General features: G+C 39.3%; 1 protein-coding gene across 3 annotated transcripts in view; it reads right to left on the reverse strand.

Annotated features, from left to right (window-relative positions):
- Window positions 1-15,802, reverse strand: part of Fmo1 (flavin containing dimethylaniline monoxygenase 1) — a 39,649-nt gene that overhangs the window by 10,854 nt on the left and 12,993 nt on the right. For 2 of the 3 annotated variants that reach the window (XM_003474740.5, XM_063240177.1), the window contains exons 2-3: window positions 11,773-11,910; window positions 873-1,061 (exon numbers count right to left, since the gene is read on the reverse strand). In XM_003474740.5, coding sequence (XP_003474788.1) covers window positions 873-1,061; window positions 11,773-11,904 — 321 coding nt within the window. In that variant the 5' untranslated portion in view covers window positions 11,905-11,910. Of the gene's footprint in view, window positions 1-872; window positions 1,062-11,772; window positions 11,911-12,218; window positions 12,240-15,802 lie in introns of those variants that run through there. The other variant, XM_063240175.1, reaches the window with a different exon arrangement.

The following is a 15,802-nucleotide window of genomic DNA, read 5'->3' on the forward strand; positions in this document are numbered from 1 at the left end:
TTACTATACATATCATTTCTGGGGCCAATGTTGGGACATTTGCCTGGAATGCATGAGGCTCTGGGTTCAATCTGTTACCACAAAATTAATTAATTTCCTAAATCAGAATCTAGTTCTTATGGACATATATGTGCTCATTGAGAACCAAAACTATATTCTTTAAACTTTGGACTGCTTCCAAAATATTCAGGCCATCAGGTTAGCACTTTTCAACAGCTCTATAGAGTTGAGAAAATTTCAGCAACATATTCTTTAAGGCTTTACATAAGCTATTTGGTTTGAATGTATATTTTCAATTGTATATATAATATATGTCTCTACTAAAGTAACTCTTGTTAAAGAGAAAGCTCTCTGTGAAATAAGGCCCACAGCAAACATACTTCAGAGATTGTGATCTTGATCCTATCTCTTACTGTGAGAATTTGAGCAAATCAGTTAAGAGATTTGGATTTCTACCACCTTCCAAACTCTACAATTAGAATATGTTCATTCAAGAAATCATGATCAGATTTTACTGCCTTTTTAAAATCCTTTTCAAAGTTTTCAAAAAAGATGGATTTCTCAAGTCTCTTCTAGTGAGTTTACTGTTTGGCTTATAGTATTTGAAAGGCCTGTTGGATCTCTACATTTATATTAGCAATCTGTCCTCCAGAAAAGATGTCACTAATCTTGTGAGTTCAGCATGTCTGCAGAACTTGGGGAGTTATGTTATACATAGATAGTAGAAAATAGGCAAATACTTTCAAACTATCAATTGATGTTTTGTGTCTTTTTTTTTTTTTTGGTATCATGAATCAACTCAGGATCTTGCCTTTGCCAGGTAGACGCTGTGCCACTGAGCTGTATCCCCAGCCTGATGTTTTGTGTCTTACCTTGAATTGAATACATTTCAGAAGGTTGAACTGCTTTGCATACAGTTTGAGATACTCTATGAATAGATCATTGGGTATAAAGTTTGGATAATCTTCTGGGAATGGAAAATCTGAGTAACAAGACATCTCTTTGCTGCTGTTGGACACTACAGACTTGTAGAGACTGGCTCTTCCTTCTTCAACATATTCCTGTATAAAAAGCACACACATGTGAACACACATACACACGCACACACACAATAGATAACTTTTTTGAAAAAGAAATCTAAAACATTTCCAACCTTAAGGTGATACAATGTTTACCATCTTTCAAATACAGAGTACACTGGCCCTAGTGTAAACTACCCGGTCAAGATTACCATTCTATTCGGTACATGTTAACAAATAAATCTGGGGTGAACTCATTTGTTCATAAACAATCACTATCACTGCAAAGTACAGGAGAATAGAGTAGACAAGAGCTTGGAAGCAGTTTTGGGATAATGATCAATTACTAGGCACATTGACTTCATGGAAAATTGTTGAAAAGATTATGGAGAAGTGGGTTTTATATTATGAAGGCTTTGTATCGGATGTTAATGTATTTGGATTTTTATAAGAAGGTCTTGGAAATATACTGAATATTTTAAACACGGAAGTGATTCCTATTAAATTTGGGAAAGAAACTGGTTCTACAAAAGATGAACTAGCCAGGGCTCAAAGAAAGAGAAAGAAACTAGTTAAGAGTCTAAATTACAAATATGTTTGATGTTAAATGAAGGCTTGCATAGAGGGAATGGCATTTGGAACACTGAGCAGGGATTTGATAGTAGTGAGGTAGTATGTATAGAATTTTGCAAGACCAGTTGAACTTGCAGGGGAGAACAAACAAGTTAAAGATTCCCATGTTAGAAAACTATGAGATGGCACACTCTACCTAGGTTCCCAACCCCAGTTTTGGCTTGAATAACTAGTAAACATTAAAGTCTTGTGATATTACCAAAGATTAAGCAGTAAAAATGTAGTACTGTTTTTATTGTATATTGTTTCTGTCTTGGATGGTGTTATGGAGGATTGTTCTCGTTTCAGTTGGGAAGATCCTCAGTATTTTACTATTATTTATTATGTTGGATATGTAGTTCCATTTCCAGGGAAATAAAAATTATTTTATATATGTAGGCAAGGGGGACATCCGAATGCAAATTTCACATACAGAAATAGCTTACTCTGTTCCCCTAAATGAACGGGTCTATAATTGTACATCAATCACAGAGAAAAAAGTTATAACGATAACTCTAGTTTCAATTAGTGTTACTGATCTCATCGGTTGACATGCACCGACTATTATAACCTCCGGATCTGCATCCCCTATCTGACAGCCCCACTTTTTCAGAGCATTCCTAGGAAGCTAGAAGCTAAAACTTCTGAGAAAGATGACTATTTAATTCTTGATTATTTATTCTGCTTGGACATCTGAGTCACTGCTAATGAAAAGGAGTCCGTAGAAATGTACCCATATCAGAGATGAGATAAACACGTGCTTAGAGTAAGCAATTAGCACCGTTTATAGCAATCTCTTGACATTGCTCAATATCCAAGCACGCGGACTCATGTTCGTTGCACAGAGCATAGATCGGTCTTGGTGTCTTGTCTAACTTCTGTGCTGAGTTGCGGTGGTGTTTGAGCCATGAGCTAATCACACATAGTAGAATTGCATTATATTAAATGACGTTTTAAGTTTAATTTGAAATTGTTGTCCTAAAGTGCTTAAAATATGCAACCATTCTATTTTATTGAAGATAAGTCATATTTAACTATAAAGTTTCACAGTAAATAGTTTTTTAAAAAATAATACCTTGAATTTGCTAAGATTGCTTTAAAATCTCTTCCATTCAAATCAGCATGAGCCTGCTAGCCTTGTTTCTCTACTTTAAGTACAATTACACAATACTTAGGAATAGTTTAAATTTACATTCTTCCTTACAAAGAACATTTTCATCCACCCAATCCAGATTATACATATCGATAAGTAAGAAGCAAGCTTAATTGTCGCATTATAAACTTTAGATAATATGAACAGAATGCATTGAAGGTGTGCCTGCAGGCGTTTAACATGGATAACTGCTATTCATACAAATGTTTTGTTTGGCAAAAAGGTACAAGTGTAATAGTATTCTCTCTTTCTTCTCTATATTTATTGCTTATTGTGTGTATTTTCAAAGAACAATGTGTCCATTTTTAAAATTTTTTAATTTTTAAAAATGTGTCCATTTTTGTAATTGCTTTCTTTTATTTCTATTTTGTGTTTATAACATTTATTGAAATCAACTTTGTGACTTCTGAGTCTATAAAAATTTTGTATTTGTTATATTTTGTACATGTTTTCCTGTTATTTTCACTTTTTATAAAGATGAATTTTAATTATATTTAACAAACAGTAGTCTATCATTAATTAGAAATGAAGAAAAAAGTTCTTATAACTCTCTAGACATTCTGGTGTGGTTAGCTGTTGTTAATATTTGCCTAGGAAATTTTATTAACATGAAGAAACTGATTGAGTAGTTGTGGAAAAGCTTGAGATTTCATGTTTTTGACAGGCTTGTTTGTTTGTGTGTGTGTGTGTGTGTGTGTGTGTGTGTGTGTATGTATGTTTGGTATCAGGGATCAAACTCACCAACTCTCACTGCCAGGCAGGTGCTTACACCACTAAATAAATTCCCAGCCTTATTAACACTCACATACTTTATTTATTTGCTGCTAATGTGTGGACCATGCTTTGAGGGAGGTCTTTACAATAGTACTGCTTGGTAGCCACACATGCATGTACTTTTTAAACTTTTCCTCGCTATATTAAAAAAGTAAAGAGAAATGAATGAAATTAACTTTAAAAGCATACTATATCAAAAAGTAAATATATTCAAAATGCTATACTTTCAACATGTAATCAATATGACTTATTAATGAAGTATTTTCCTCCTTTTCTTCATTCTAAATCTTCAAACTGATGTATACTTTACACATATAGAGTCAGATGTTAAATTTTCATTAGCTAAGTTGATCTAAATGTACTTACAAGTTTTATAATAACCACACTGAGTTTAATTAATATAGAATAAAATAAAAATATAGTTCCTTAATCATAGTCGCTACATTTTGAGTGTTTCATAGCTGTGGCGCTAGTACTGCTGTGTTGGATAGCACAGTTTTAGAACTTCACCAGACCTGAGGGTAGATATTAGAATTGAATGTAAAATTGATCTGATTTAATCAAAACGTTAATCAGCTTTTCTCTTAAAGAAATAAGAAGCATGGTTATAAAGAACTGTAATGTTAGTGATAAAATCAGCATGGTATTGGCAAAGAAATAGGCCTGAGGATCAATGGAACAGGTTAAAAGATGCAAACACAACTACAAAAACACTCAGCCACCTGATATTTGACAAAGGGGCTAAACATGTTCACTGGAAGAAAGATAGCCTCTTTAATAAATGGTGTTGGAAAACTGGCTCTCCACATGCCAAAGACTGAAACTAGACTCATGCCTATCACCATGCACAAAACTAAACTCTAAATGGATCAAAGACCTAAATATTAAAACAGAAACACTAAATCTACTGGAAGGCAAGGTAGGTAGAAATCCTAGAGACATAGGGGAAGGCAGAGAATTCATGAACAAAATGCAAACTTCATGGGAAACACTTGAAAGAATCAACAACTAGGATCTTATATTATTAAAACATTTCTGCAATTCAAAATAAATCACCAACAGGGTGAAAAGAAAACCCACAGAATGGGAAGGAATTTTAGCCAGCAGCCCCTCAGACAAAGGACTTATATCCAGAACATATAGAGAATTGAAAACCATCAAGCCCCCAAATTCAAAGACCCTCTCCAAAAATGGGCATCTGAAATGAACACACATTTCTCAGAAGAAGATATACAAATAGCAAATAAATACATGAATAAATGGTCACCATCATTGGTCATTCAAGAAATGCAAATTAAAACAGCATTGAGATTTCATCTCACTCCAGAAAGAATAGCTGCCATCAAGAAATCAACTGATAACAAATGTTGGTGAGGCTGGGGGGGGGGAGGAACACTGCTCCACTGTTGGTGGGAGTGTAGACTGGTGAAGCCACTATGGAAATCAGTATGGAGATTTCTCAGAAGAATAGGATTGGAAGTTCCATTCAATCCAGCTATTTTCCTCCTGGGTATTTTCCCAGAAAAACTGAAAAGGTCATATCATAATGATATATGTGCACCCATGTTCATAGTAGCACAATGTGTAATAGCTAAATCTTGGAAACAACCAAAATGCCCATCAACTACAGAGTGGATGAAAAAGATGTGGTGTTTTATACAATGGAATATTACTCAGCTATAAAAAAGGATGATCTTGAGGCCTTCATAGGTAAACGAAGGAAATGAGATTATTCTCATAAATAAGAATTATATTTACAAGCAACCAGCTCTCCTCCCTGGTAAGCAACTGTGGCTCTGGCAAGCTGTGACTGCCCTAGGGTGAGAACCACCCAGTATCTCCTGAGATCTGCACCATGTTGGAACTTAGGGTGCTGGGAAACCAAGCAACCAGCTTGCCTTTCTGGTATGCAGCCACGAGCCTACCAGCACGTGGGCTTAGTAAATGGGAGCCAGAGATCTGAGCATCTCTTGGGAAGTTGACCATATGCAATATACCAAACAAGGAGGATTTCCTTCTCCTATCTCTTTGAAGGCAAATATCTTTATCACTGTTTTGCTTTGATCTGATTACTGGTATTGCTCTATTCAATATTCTGTTTTGATAAGTTCTTTATTTCATTTGATTTTGCTATACCTGATTGAAAGAACAGCTATTGTGAAGATAACGAGATATACTATGGAACCTGTTATCTTGGTAACCTGCTTGATGTTCTGTACCAACTTCATTACATTGTCTCAGTTGGCTTTGTTTTGTCTTATTCTGTTATATTTTGCTACTTTCAAAATAATAAAAAATTTAAAAAAGAATTATATTTACAAATATCACATTATGTCTCTAGTGTAAAAGTAATAACTGTAGGAGTAATAAAATCCAAAATGTGTAAGTGCTATTGTAAAAAGGAGAGGAAAAGAAAGTGCTCTAAAGGATATAACTGCGTGTATGTAGTTGTAAGATAGATAACCATATTACTAAGTTTTTGTTGGATGGTTGAGCAGAACTGTTTGCAGTCTCACTGTTTGAATGTCCACTTTGTGTGCTTTAATTTTGTAACTTGAACAACTATTTCTAACATGACAATAAATAATTTATCAACTAGTGATTTTCTACTGTTTTTTTAAAATTCTATATTATTTCTGCCTTTTTTTCTGTTTTGATTTTTTTCTTTTTAAATAAAATTTTTAAAAAACCTGTAATGTTGAAGTAAGAATAAACAGTAAGAAAAAACCCTGAAGTATTGGCAGAAAATCAACAATTATAGATATTTTAGGATCAGTTAGTGAAAAGCCAACTTCTCTTTGTGTTTCTATGACTTCCAAAAATATCACATAGTAAGTACTTTGTTGTCAATACTATCATGCTAAATTTAGTAATCCAGGCTAAATTTGACACCCATACTATTTTTTTTTAGTCTTTTTCATTTTTATCTGTACCAGGGATCGAACTCACGACTGCCTGCTTGCAAGGCAGGTGCTTATGCCGCTGAGCTAAATCCCTAGCCCCACCCATACTGTTTTTGAGGTAGTTATATATAATACAGTTTGTAAAGATTTTCATAAAAATAGTTCAAAAATTTAAAGCATTTTAATGGCATGTTGAAACATTAGAGAGTAATGGAGACTCATTGGCATAGGATAAGCCAGAAAATCATGAATTTTATGAGACCTTTAAAAAGGAACAAACAGACAAAAATTGAGGGGGACGAAAACCCCTCTGCAAAATTTAGGGAGGTAATTGTAAAGAAAAGCTTCCAGGACACATAGCTATTGTGAAATAATGCATCACATGTTATCACATGAGAAGCTGTGGTTTGTAAAAGGAAACTCAGCCCTTAGGGTGGAATCCAAAAATGAATTCTGCTCTCTTTCTTCCCAGTGATTTGTTTTTTCCTGCTGTAAAAATACAATTTCTGAGGGTGTTTACCACATATACAAAGAGCATGGGCTTGTGCTGTTCTGAATGGCATTTGTGGGCTCTGGGTGCTCCCCTCCAGTTAGCCCTGGTAAGCAACTGGCCTGGGTGATCCCCAGGCCCTCCAGGCTTCTCCCTCCCACCTCTTCAGCTGGCATTGTCCCTGTGCAGGCCTGCCAATTGCCATGGCCCTCCGGAGTGTGGGAGCACATGCCCTCTGGGAACTGATGGGGTCATCTAAGGGAAGATTTTGTTCTCATGAAGGGAAAATGATTGAGAGAGAAGAGGAGAAGAAGGATGGACTGTGGAAAAAGGACAGTGAATAGGAGCATGCCCAGGCCGGGGGGTGGGCAGGGGGTTCCTGCTCCACTTCAGTTCTGCAGCACGGTGGGAAATCACCGTTACTCTCTGGCATGCTTGGTGGGACTCCACATACCACAGAAAGCATTTGTCTGATCCTTGAGCTGGGAAAGAGACTGCAAATGCCTGGAAAGTAGCTCTTACCAGCACTGCCCCGAGAGTCAGACTGCCCGGGTCCCCATTCAAGCTCTACAGTTTTTAGCCAGGTGATCTTCAGAGTTTTCTAACCTTTTTGTGTCTCAGTTTTCTCCTGTCTATGTGAGGATAGCAGAGATACATACTGTAAGATAAACAGAAATGATAGAAAGCTCCAGTGCCATTAGAACAGTGTCTGATTAACTCTCAATAAAGGTTAACTATTATCCACGTGATTTATCTAGAACTTTCAAGGGAATTTACAGTCTTAAGCCTGTGTCCTTCAGGGAGGCAATGGGAACAGAATTGCCAGGTCAAAGGTCTTTTCTTATTTTAAAAATAGACTGAAAATGATATGAAAAGTCCTAACCAGGGGCCTTCTCTCTATCATGGTCGCTCAGATCCCCTGAGCTTCAAGAGTCATTGTTTCTCATTTCCTTTTAGTTGAAACAAACACCACTGTCTCTGCCCCCTCTTCCTGGTGAGAGTCAGTCTTAGGGTCTGCAGCACAGGAGAGCTGTGGCAACCTCAGAGGAATCTGGGGGAGCCCGGGAATGTGGTGTCAGGTGAACCCCGATACACATAACAGGAACTTGGCAAATGATATTAAATATGTGGATAAAAGGAAACCTTAATGAGATTACTGAAATTTTAGAAATAAGGCCTTTAAAGAGTGTAGGTAGGAATCAGACTTAGCAGAAAAGAAGAAATAGCTAAGGGAAAAATTTCCAATGAAGTGTGTTTACCTCCCCATCATTACCCTCACTGGAATAAAAATGCATGCATGGAGTGTGTGAGACACACATGGAGTAGGTGACCAGTAAATGTTTGCTAAATAAATGAAAGGATGCATGGGCAGATTAAAGAAGGATATGGGGTCCAGGGAAAATGCTTGAACTTTGGAATATGTCACAGAGATTCGAAGACTGAAACAGAACTCTACGAGTAGAGTTGTTTGCTTTAAGATTTTTAGTGATGGAAAAATCCTTCAAATTCTGTTTCTTTAACTACTGTTTGTGACTGAGGTAATCTACTTAGTGTTACTCCCCCGAGTCGCTCTCCCTGTCAGGAGCCTGCAGGGTTAGGGTTAGGGCTGAGCCACAGGAGTACACATGTGTCCCACCTGCACTTGAGGTGCTGATTGGCCAGAGGTGGTTCTTTACCAGTGTGTCCCTTTGCTTTTTACTGGCCACTATCTTCTCTCCTGATTTCCCACTGCCCTCTCTCAGCATCTTCTTTCCTCGGGCTGTGGTAGCTAGGAGCAACTAGGGTCATGCCCTTGGCAGTGCCACGGGCAATGACTTATAATCTCTGTAAGCTTTGGGTTCTCTTCCTATATGGAAATGGAAACTGTCCTCTCCATAGGTTTTGTTGGATTTCTGCACTTCATCTCTCTTTTTATAGTGAGGTCCTTCCTTATATTGGACACTACAGATCCTACTTTGTATATACATCTCCTGGGAAACACAGCCATTGCTAGAGAAGACTTTTTAATTCTGCAGGTTTTGAATGGACCTCCCACTCTGCATGCCAGAATAACTTTAGCTGATCTTCTGCAGGGTGCATACTTGTGCCAGCAAGTGGGGTGCATGCGTGTGTGCATGCATGTGTGTGTGTGTGTGTGTGTGTGTGTGTGTGTGTGTGTGTGTAGAAGGAAAGGGAAGTTTTTGGAAAGACTTCAAATACTCATGGTATGGAGCAGCTGGCAGATACCTTAAACATCACCTACTTTGGGGATTTTTCATCAGCCGTCAGAGGAATCTCAAAATATTTCAGAGGCATCTCAAGAAGCTGCAGTCTTGAGACAGGGCTGCTAAATACAGGTATGTGGTGGGGACTTTCCTACTTCCTAGGCCACTAGAAATTCAGATGTATCTGTTTTTCAAACTGGTCCCATATTTTTATTTTATAATTAGGTAATAGAGGTGGAATAACTTGTTAGTCAGGTCTCATTTTACCTTGGTCACTGCTTGATAATCCTCTCAGATATCTTGGTGTCCTGCTAAGAATTACTTTTCGTGACTTTTTCTGTTTTTCTAATTCTCCACCTCCATTTACCATCCCAACACCTTCTTCATCTTCCCCAGCTGCCATATTTTCCAGAAAGAACTGGGGTCTCTGGAGTTTGTGCTCTCACGGCCTCTCTTTTCTTCCCTCTGTGTTCACTTTTCCTGTTCCTCTAGTCTCTGGAGAAAGTGTCTCTTGTCTTTCTGTTTTTTCACTGCTAAACTTCCAGTTGAGCCTACAGCTCCACTTCTTTTTTCCAACAAGATCTGGTCCCAATTTGAACTTGTGTATTCAAGTTTTTCCTATCAGCCAGAGATTTTTCTCTTTGCCTACAGAGAACTTTGGGTCTCCTCAGAATGCACATGAAGCAAACATAACAGCAAACTAACAACAATCATAACAAGCAATCTCCTCAAACTTGTTGGTTACCCGTTGCATTGTGAGTTGAATACAAACCTCTTCACTTAGGCAACCTCTTCCTTCCTGTTATTCCTCTTACATATACCACAGGGACCAATAAACTGTCTTCATTTTTTGAACACAGTGGATATATTTTCCTTGCTACCTCCCTTCCTGTTACCTTCTGCTCTCTTTCTTCTGACTGCTGATGTCCTTCAAAGCCCATCAAAGGCTATTTCTTCTATGAAGCACTCCTGGATTTCCATGAGTAGCTATAATCCAACCTTCCTTCAGATCAGCACTGTTACTGATTTACAGGGTCTTAGTATTTTCTGTCTGCCTGACACCTACTCAGGGAATCTTAATTTTTGTGTCTACCACAGTGCTTTTTGCATAGTTACTTAATCTGCCAGTGTTACACAGTTATTTGGACACAGCTGGCTTTAGGCCTATTTTTCTCAATTCTTAGACAATTTTTCATGTTAATAATAAGGTGTCTGTGACTTAACTAAAGAGCATTTTGTCTTGTGTCTCAAGAAGCATAGCATAGCTTTTGATCTTTGGATTCACATTTTGCTTTGACTGAGATTACCTTACCCAAAATAGTTACTGATTTAGCTGGACAAGTTAAAGCTTTCAACTAGCTCTCAACTGATTTATCAGTTCTGTTTGTCTGAACTACAGCATTAAGAATTTGAGATTCATTATGGAAAAGATTGATTGCTTGATTATTAGTTAGGTATTCTGTGGGCATAAAAGAGAAGGAGAATTCTTCCATCCTTTTGGAATACATGCAGCTTGAATGATGGGAACAGACATGCTGTTTTATCTAGTTCTCTTGGAAAGTCTCTATACATTGATGATCACATTTAGTGGCTGGGTACATTTTAAGATATGCAGTTCTATATATGAGCCAAGCTATGCTGGAGAAATGGGACTACATTAGCAACCCTGACTGCTTATAAGCCTTGCTCACTGAGATAGAAAATAATTACTTTGTCCCAGTTTGAAATTCCACCCTTCTGTAAGTCTTTTATTGGCTTCTCATAGGATTGGAGGTCAGGCACTTTGATATTTTGATTTTCACTATCTTGACAGCTTTCTCCTTAGCATGTTTAAAGTTCCTGGGTAATATTTTTCCCTTGAAAGAGCAGAACTAAGAGCTTTGGAGCAATGTGACCCAAATGCTGCTCTGATTGAGGCATAGGGCTCACACAATACTTTTCTCTGCCTGACTTGAGGGTCTCAAAGGCCTGAAGCAGAGCGTGGGCTGCAGGCCAGTCAAGGGTGGGCTTTGTAATCTGCTCTCTGCTATCCAATCCAGACTATAACCCCAGTGAGAATTGGTAGTATTACTTCTTTCACTCAGGGAGATAAAAGGACTCCCAACCTAAATTCTTTATTTCTGATCGTTCCTAGCGTAGACTGGGCCTGCCTGACCAGTAGGGCCCAATTGTGGAACTCAACTCTGAGTTCTGTGTCACTGTAACCTAGGTCAAACACGGCTGGGAAAAGATGTGAGTAAAAGCAGCTGGGTTTTGCAGACAGTCTGAAATCTCAAACACTGCAGTCTCTGATCCCGTCCTGGTTCTGCTCTCCCAGTCCTGGACTTTCCTGGCTTGCTCCAGTGATTCCATTCTCTTCCTCACTCTGTGGGCTCCTTTGAAAACATTTCTTCCTCATAACCCCGCGTGTAGTTAGTAAGGCTGCTGACCCCTCCCTCAGAGCTTAGCCTGTTTCTGTCCTTCAGTTTCCACGGCCCCTCCAGCCCTCCCCTCACTCAGCAAAAATTTACAGCCAATCCAGAGCCATCATCCCAAGGGGAAGAAACACAAGTCTGTGTTCACCACCAGTCAAGCCATTGTCTAACGGGTAAATAAAAGCACTTGAAACCCCACTTACGGTGAATCTCCACAGCCCCCCAACGTCATCGCTCCTCTCAAAGCAGGTGGGCTGCAGTCCTTCTTCCAGACAGCACTTGATGGAGGCCAGGCCGCAGACCCCAGCTCCCACGATGGCAACTCGTTTGGCCATGTTCTCCTGTGGGGGAAAATGAAACGGAGCTTTTTATTCACAAAAGCCTTCACCCCACCCTTGGCTGCTCTAACAAACCAGGAAAAAAATTCTGGAAGATTAAGGGATTTGTTCAGGTCGAGTCCTCTGAAGGCTTCTCTGGTGTGTGAATATGCAGTGAGAAATGTTCAGGTCACTAGTTTAAACCCCGGAGTTAGTCATGTTTCCACCCCTCAACTCGAGCTGGCGCCACACACGAGTGCAGTGGTGGAGGAAGCTGCTGATTCTGGCAGACTAGCTGAAATTGGACCCTTTTGTGGGAAGGTCTTGCATACTGGACTGTGCTGCTTCCAGCTCCCAGACTCCAGCCTTAGACCAGAGCACAGCTTCAGACCAGGAGGGGATAAAACTGTCAGGTCCATTCTTTCATCATTTATGACTCAGAGTGGTTTGGGGATGTTGCACAAAGGCACTGCAGCTGGTGGGGTAAAGTTCATGACACTTGTGGCTCTCACAGGTGCTTTTGCATGACGTGTTCTTCATGGTTTGTCTCTGTCGTGTGCCAAGGTTCTAGCTGTGTTGCTGATATATAATCCTTTCACCTGTAAGAGTTTTATGTTCCCCACTGGAGGAGGCAGGGTGGCTGTCCTGATTATATGTAGTGGAAAGGAGGACATGGGAGACCATTACTCCGCTGTCAATCAGACACTGACTCATCTCTAGGCAACTGGCAAGTTGCAGCTGGCACAGGTTACAGGAACCAACCTGAGGCATTATTGATTAAATAGCCAGCTATTACTGTGTGATCCTTGGGCAAATTATTTAATCTCTCCAGGCATCATAAAGTAATAATAATACTAGCCTCCTTGTAGCGTTTGCTTGAATGCAAAGGTCTATTTCTCAGGTGTCCACTAAAGTGTTGTAGGGCTGGTTGTTTCCTGTAGCAAGAGGATGTGGCTTATCCAGGAAGAGCAAAGAGATTCCTCTTAGAGAAAGTCAGGCTTCAGGCTCTCAAAGATACTACAGAAACAACGATCTTATATAATTTGCCCTTTCCTGGGTGTAAGAACAGTAGCAATCCTGCTTTTAGAGAAGCAGTTGAAGTATGGGTGCTGGGCTCAGGAACATCTGTTTTGAATCCCTGTTCTATTATGAATCAGCCTGGGGATGTAGAAAACCTGCTCACCTCTTTGGGCTTGATTCTCCTCATTTGCAAGAGAGGTTATAATGCTACATTTTGTGAGGCATAATAGGCATGCAATAAAGAGGGGTTTGCACAGCAAAGAGGCTATTTGCACCTGTGCACCAAAGCATGCTGACTCTGGGCAGTCAGTAAGCGTGAGCAGGGCAGCACATTCATGGCTGTGACACAACATCAGGAAGCAAAGCAGATTACTTAGGGGAAGACGAGGAGCCACTTACTAGGACTGGGTTGAGAAAGAAGGTGAGGCAACTGTCCTGCCATGGCTTCACCAAAACACAACACAAGGGGGATGTGTCACTTCCCTGGGAAGGGACTAATGGTGTTCATCCTGCCATGGTGTCCTGGACAGGAAGGATAGGCTCGTGTATAGCAGGCACTGGAGGAATGTATTTGTTGCCCAGGATGCTGGAGTTTCAGATGTACACTTGCTACTTGGAAGCACTAGGCTGGTTCAGTAGGAAAGAACACATCTACTCCAATTGTTGGTCTGGGCACAGGGAATCAGGTTGAGCTGTGAGCTAACTGTGGAGGCCTTGGGCAGAAGTGAACTATCCTGGGGTCACTTTGCAAAACAGCACGTAAGCAGCGACTCCTAAGCCAGCACCTGACTCTGTAATGCAAATATTTGGGTGCTATAAGGGCTTTCAGAGGCCAGGATTTGAAGCTGGCTGTAGTCAGGTAGAACATAGATAAAAATTTTTTGGAGATAATCTAAGCAGGAGATTAATCATTCATACAGAGGTGGAATCCAACGCCCTGGTCTTACATTCAGATTCAGTTGATGCACTCTCTAAATAATTCAGTGAGTGGCTTCTGTGTTGCCAGGCCTGAGACTTGGTGTTGGGGTATAAACGGTGAAGTAGAGCAGGGATCAGTCTGTGAAGTGGTAAGCCAGGTCTGTGTCTTACGTACGAATTGTAGTATACCATGGAGGAGAAGGAGCTAATACTAACTTTGGTGTAGTAGGAAATCAATGGTGAGAAATACAGTTTGCTCCGGATTTTTGAAGGACTTCAGCGGATGTAAGAGGGGAGGAAATGAGCTTCAGAGTTCTGAGCAAGAGTGATGGCTGGAGGAGGACCTCACATAAGGCAGGAGTAGCTACCTGACTCCATGCCTGTCTTTAGACTCCTGGAGGAACTATAGACTGTAAATCACAAAAGCAGCTGCATACTGTTGTTGATTACCTTGGTCAAGTCTTTTCGTCTTCTCTCTACATAAGGCTATGTTTTCCTCAAGTAGAACATTTTCCCTGACTTGTCTCTGCTTTCCCAGGTCCTAAACTGCACACTTGGGCTGTCATAGTAGTTGCTAAATAGTTGGCAATAGGCTGATTAATTGTTGGGTAAATGAATTCATTCATTACCTTATGAGCTTTTCAATTTAAAAAATTAATTGAGCCAATATTTGCTGGTAGCTAATATCCTGGGCCAGAGATTCCTTTCTCAGAATGATGTCTTTGCAAATGTACAAGATGTAGAAATTTCTTCCCCAGGCCAGCACTGTAGTTTGGTTGGATCAAATAGAGTCAGCCTCTTCTGAACAGTAGATTTCTCTGGGGCTTTTTGTTGGGCATTTAAGTGGTGGGCTTATGAGTTAGAGTCTTGGATTTGAAGCTTCACGTTGGCTAATTTTCGGTGATCTGGCTAGTTATCAACAATTTAATGTTTCTGTGCCTCAGTTTCTCCTCCTTAATATGAAGTTGAAAATACAGTCAGACTCAGATCTTGTAAAAGTGAGTCAAGTGACATATACAAGTCACTTAGCATAGTACTTGGGACATGCTAGGCCCCTCAATAAGGGTTATTTTCATATCCTGAAGCAATTTTTTCTTTATCATCCTGTGGCTATCTGCCTTGACAACTTTGAGTTTCACTTGTTACAGAATAATAAGAATCAGAAACTCTGGGGAAAACTAAAAATGTCTAAAAAGTTATCTTGTATAACGTGAATGGAATGAATCAGGAAATATAAGAATAATGATAAGAAAGGGAAAGGAAGAGGGGGAAAAAAAGGAAGGCATAAAGTAGCTTTCAAAATCACTCTCAAGGGGTTGGGGATTTAGCTCAGCGGCATAAGCACCTGCCTTGCAAGCAGGCAGTCGTGAATTTGATCCCTGGTACCGAAGAAGACAAAAAAACAAAAACAAAATCACTCTCAAGGACTTTTTCTTTTTCTTTTTTTTTTTACTTGTCTCTTTTAATCTTGCTGGTGTACCAGCAGTCTCATTCAAGCTATTCCTCACATTTGTAAAAATGCACACGCACTCAGGTAGGTGACCTAAAGGTCACCATCACGCTTGACTAAACTCAATTCTTCTACCCACTCATTCAAGAACTGATATTTACATGAAGCTCATGTGACTTCCTAAGTGGTTTTTAAAAAGAAAGTTTTGTCCTCCTTTATTTTTTAAACTAAAAATAATTTATTTACTTTATTTTTTTTTAGGACAAAAAGTACACTAAGCAATTTTATTAGGATAAAAAGTACACTGAAGTTGCTAATTTCAGGAACATAATTTTGCATATAAATGCAAAAAAATTATTCCTTATGTGGGTGGTCAGTAAAAATCTGGACAGTTCATGGAAGTTAAAAAATATTTTAATGAAGGCCTCATCAAAGCTAACTAAGTGTGAAACAAACAGTAAAAATTAAGAAAATATAAGTAAATTAGTAAGGTGGGGTTCAATGATATTAGTAAGGTAGGAATTATAT

The sequence above is a fragment of the Cavia porcellus genome, unplaced genomic scaffold (genome assembly GCF_034190915.1).
Source record: "Cavia porcellus strain 051 isolate PalLab524CR breed Dunkin Hartley unplaced genomic scaffold, mCavPor4.1 scaffold_29, whole genome shotgun sequence".
Taxonomy (NCBI): domain Eukaryota; kingdom Metazoa; phylum Chordata; class Mammalia; order Rodentia; family Caviidae; genus Cavia; species Cavia porcellus.